The 4,328-nt window shown below is 40.3% G+C and overlaps 1 protein-coding gene across 2 annotated transcripts in view; it reads right to left on the reverse strand.

Moving 5' to 3' along the window:
- Nucleotides 1–4,328, reverse strand: part of tcerg1 (transcription elongation regulator 1) — a 21,184-nt gene that overhangs the window by 1,937 nt on the left and 14,919 nt on the right. For both annotated transcript variants that reach the window (XM_015373950.1, XM_015373949.1), the window contains 5 exons: nucleotides 1,759–1,923; nucleotides 1,294–1,476; nucleotides 995–1,174; nucleotides 803–886; nucleotides 619–719 (listed from right to left, as the gene is read on the reverse strand). In XM_015373950.1, the coding sequence (XP_015229436.1) occupies nucleotides 619–719; nucleotides 803–886; nucleotides 995–1,174; nucleotides 1,294–1,476; nucleotides 1,759–1,923 (713 nt within the window). The remainder of the gene's footprint in view (nucleotides 1–618; nucleotides 720–802; nucleotides 887–994; nucleotides 1,175–1,293; nucleotides 1,477–1,758; nucleotides 1,924–4,328) is intronic.

Genomic DNA, 4,328 nt, shown 5'->3' on the forward strand with positions numbered 1-4,328 from the left:
AAAATATCAGAAAAATCTACTTGAGTACAGTAACAAAGTATTTGTACTTCGTTACTTCCCATCTCTGGTTTTAGCCATGGAGAAAACTCTTGGCTGGAGCCAATTTTCGTTACATTTACACTTGCTCATATTTTCCAGACAAAAGTTAATGGTGCATCTCCCAAATGTCCCGGCCGCAACAACGCTTTTATTGGTTCCGCTATCGGGACGGAACCAATAATGGCGAGCCGTTATTTTTTTATTAAAAAAAATAATTATTAAGATTACAAAAATAAATTGTAATAAAAATAATCTTATTTATGTTTTTAAAATTAAGACCTACGAAAGACTGATTTAAGACATTTTAATACCAATTAAGGCCTTAGTGTTATTTTGAAGAATTCAATGCCTTTTAAGACTTTTCAAGGACATGTGCACCGATACATTGTTTTGCTCTATGGGCTCCATGCATGCACTGACGCATCAGTGTTACTGGACCCATCACTCTGAACCCTCTGGGACCTATTTACTACCTTGGTTTAAATTACTGCATGCTTACAAACAGAACGTCTAAAGCCCGTTAAATGTTTGTTGGTTCTCTTCTGTTTGGAGTATACAGTTCCTGGAGAGTAAACAGACCTGTAAGTGATGAACTTGGTCTCCTTTAGCAGAGTTCTGAAGTCAGCCTTCGCTGTGATGTATTTGTCTTTGATGTAGTCCTCAAACTCTCTCTGTCTCTTCTGCAAAGTGAGATAAATATCTTAGGATGGATCTTCAGGTCACATAGATATGTGAAGTTACAGCAGGTTTTAAGGTGCCTTACTCTGTCACTGGAAGAGAATTTAATACAGCGCGGATCGTCCTTGATGACCTTCTTCACTTCCTTCCATGAAGTTGTGAGTGTGATCTGCAGCAAACACAGTTCTTAAATACTTCCTTTCATACTGTATGTAATAATATTTCATTCAGCTTGGTGACCTTTGATGCTCCCCTCACATTTTTACAGTTTTCTTACCATGCTTGTTTCATCAAGCAGCTGCCTGAACTGCTCCTTCTTCTTCTTGGCCAGAGCTTCTACGTGCTCATTAAACAGCTTCTCCTTCTCCTCCCGTTCCAGCAGAGAGGCGGACTCCCAGCGATGGTCTTTCCGCAGGTTGCGGCGGGTGTCCGACCACGCTGCATCTGAAGAACGAACCTGAGTAGGGAGCAGAAAGTTCATAAAGCCAAGATAGTCGCAAAGAGAGGCATGCATGAATACAAATCTTGAAAAATTAAGATCATCATGGAAACAAAAGCAAAAGAGAAGAATCTCACCATATCAGACATGAGGGCTTTGAAATTCTGGATGGCCTCCTCCCTTTTGTGCTGCTCCCTTTCTCTGTCGATCTCTTTGGTCTGTTCTGATCGCGCTTTCTGCACCTCCCGCTCCCTCTCTCTGAGACTGGCCTCGATACGAGCCTGCCGCTCCAGCTCTCGCTCCTTCTCAATGTCCACATTCTGTTGGGGAATAAACGCACAACTTTATTACCTTCAAGCTAATGTAACTTGCAAAGAAACGCTTGGATAAAAGATCTTTTGCATTGTTAGACTTAACCTAAAATTCTTAGGATACATAAATAGAACCACAAAACAAGAAGCAAACAGGAAAAGATGCATCATGATGTTTATCTGTCTTCCCAGTTTATTTTAGTGAACTTAAGGTTATCTTTGTTGCCATTTTCATAAAAGATAGACACCCATTAATAATCCAGTTTCTTCTCTTCAAAGACCTGCCCTCACCTTGGCTTGTTTCTCCATGAACTGTTTAAAAAGTTCCTCTCGGAGTGCGGAGCTGTCCACAGCCTTGTATCGTGGATCCGTCTCTAGCCGTTCTTTCACTTTGCTCCATCGTAGGTTGCCCTCTATGTGCTGGTCATTCAGGAGATCAAAAAAGTCTTGCCTTACCTAAGCGAGGGATACAAAAATTAAGCTAGTGTAAAAACTGAAAAAAGAATCTGGTTGCAGAGCAGAACTCCTGCATATTGTGGTAGCATGCTTTAAAGATGCACTAGGAGGAGCCTGTGCTGCTGATCTTTTTAGGTCCGATCCTAAAGCTGATATTGTTCTTCCTCCATTTATATGATTAAAAACAGCACAATGATAACAGATGTTACACAGGTCACAATTTAAACAATAAAGATGCTAATTCAGTTCGGGTTAGGGTCTCGGTCAGGGCACATAAGGTGAATGCATATCAGTGAAATGTCCCGATAAGTCCTGAAAACAAGGTGTGCGAATGTGCCTGGTCCCCATAGGCACAGATACTGTTTTAGGCTTAGGTTTAGGACAAAGGTGTGAATTAAGTTTAGCCTTAGGCTTTGGGATGAACCCGCAAGCTTAGGTTTAGGGTAAGAGTCAAAGTTCGGATGTAGAAATGGCTTAGAAGTGAACGGAAGTCAATTGAAAGTCCCCACAAGGATAGAGAAACATGCTTGAGTGTACTATATTCAGTCATATTGATAAGGATTTGCAAATATAGGTGAAATGTTTACTAAACTAAATCTTCAACCTTTATTGGATTTAACTGGCTTAAATAATACACCTTGGTACATGTCAACATTGCAGCCTGGTGTTGGTGAAGATTCCCAGTCATCCAGGTCATAGTCATTCCAAAAAAACAAAATTAAAAATTAAAAACAATCCTCTTGACTTGGTTTACAAGTTTGAAGACGTTTCGCTTCCCATCCAGGAAGCTTTTTCAATTCAAAAATGCTTTAAAGCATTTTAAATTTTTGAATTGAAAAAGCTTCCAGAATGGGAAGCGAAACGTCTTCAAACTTGGAAACCAAGTCCAGTGGATTGTTTTTCATTTAGTTTTGTTTGTTTTGTTTTTTATTGCAGCCCTTTGTTACCTGTATAAAGGTGCATTAAATTCACCTGGGAAGTCAGACTGATGTCATTTCCATAGTGTTCCAGTTTTAAGCTTGTGAATACTTATTCTCTGATATGTATGAGACCACTGTAGCTATGGTTACAACCACAATAACACTGTTTCTCGATGGTATTCTGACCTCTACAGGTGGGACGCAGTATAAAACTATCTCACTTCAACAAGACAGGAGTGGGAATCATGAGCAGCGGGAGCATTCGTGATAGTTTTTTTTACCTGAGCATTTTATTAGCCTATTAGCATTGCATTTTATTTCAGGTACTTAGATCATTTATTCAAATTCCCTCATCCTGAACACTTCCCTGCTTAACCCCCTCCACACATCCTCACACTTGGCCCTTTATCTTGGTACCACTACTATTTTGTTAGGGGGGGTTATGGTTTGACATCAAGTTTAAATGTGTTGCCAATAGCTGGGATATAAAAACAGTTTTTCGATAAATGTAACATTGAAATTAATAGAAACGCCATGATAAAACAGGTTGTTAAAAAGAAATACCAACAGAGTAGAAGTATTGATTCTCCAGTGATGCTTTCCTCACAACTCTATGAAGAGTTAAAACTCATGTGTTTTATAGAGAAAGAAATAGGTTTTCACATGAAGTGGAAAAGCTTGAGTGGAAAAATAAATACTTCTGCAGAATGTCGCTACCATGAGCCGTTTTAACCTTTAAGTTGAGCATACCCATTCCTACATTTCTCATGACAAATGCCTTCATTCCCCACACTGCTGTGGCATCATCAGACCTTTCCGTTAGCTAGCGTTATCAAAACTAAGAAACAAATTCTGTTTGAACACCTTGCATAATTTCTTCTTCACAAGAGCGCCTGCTCTACACCTGTCAGTGTGGCTGAGACGCTGCGGCTCCTTGTGACTGGCTGCTTAGATCATTGTTGCTCTAACCTCTCGCCTGGGGAGCCTTTCAGCTCACTGAACACTCATTCCTGGTGAGAAGCCCTTTCCTACTGAGCGGCGTTGGCATAAACCTTTGCAATGATTTAGCTTTGTGAGTGCCTGTAAAGGCAGAGTGCAACTTGATACTCTTCAAGTACGTGGGAACCTACATAGACCAAATATTTTCAAATATGATCTGAACTGTGAGAACAATAAACCTTTACCATAGAAGAGAAACCAGAGCGCAGGTTTAGATTAGCAATAGGGATGGGAATCGAAAACCGGTTCCTGTTCAGAACCGGTTCCGTGTGTTCCAATTCCATGGCACTGTTTGGCAGCTCGCTTAACGATTCTCTTAACAATTCCAGACAGCACGACTTATGTCACGTTTTTTTTCCCTGTAAGTTACACACACAGCATTCAGTAAGCAAGTACGACGTGACCAGGCGTAAGTCTAGAAAAACAACACAAAAAAACTGGCGTCCCATCGGGTAAAGCAACAGAAAGTTTGGCTTCATTTTAAGG

Source organism: Cyprinodon variegatus, unplaced genomic scaffold (assembly GCF_000732505.1).
Source record: "Cyprinodon variegatus isolate N-32 unplaced genomic scaffold, C_variegatus-1.0 Scaffold94, whole genome shotgun sequence".
NCBI classification, from domain to species: Eukaryota; Metazoa; Chordata; class Actinopteri; order Cyprinodontiformes; family Cyprinodontidae; genus Cyprinodon; species Cyprinodon variegatus.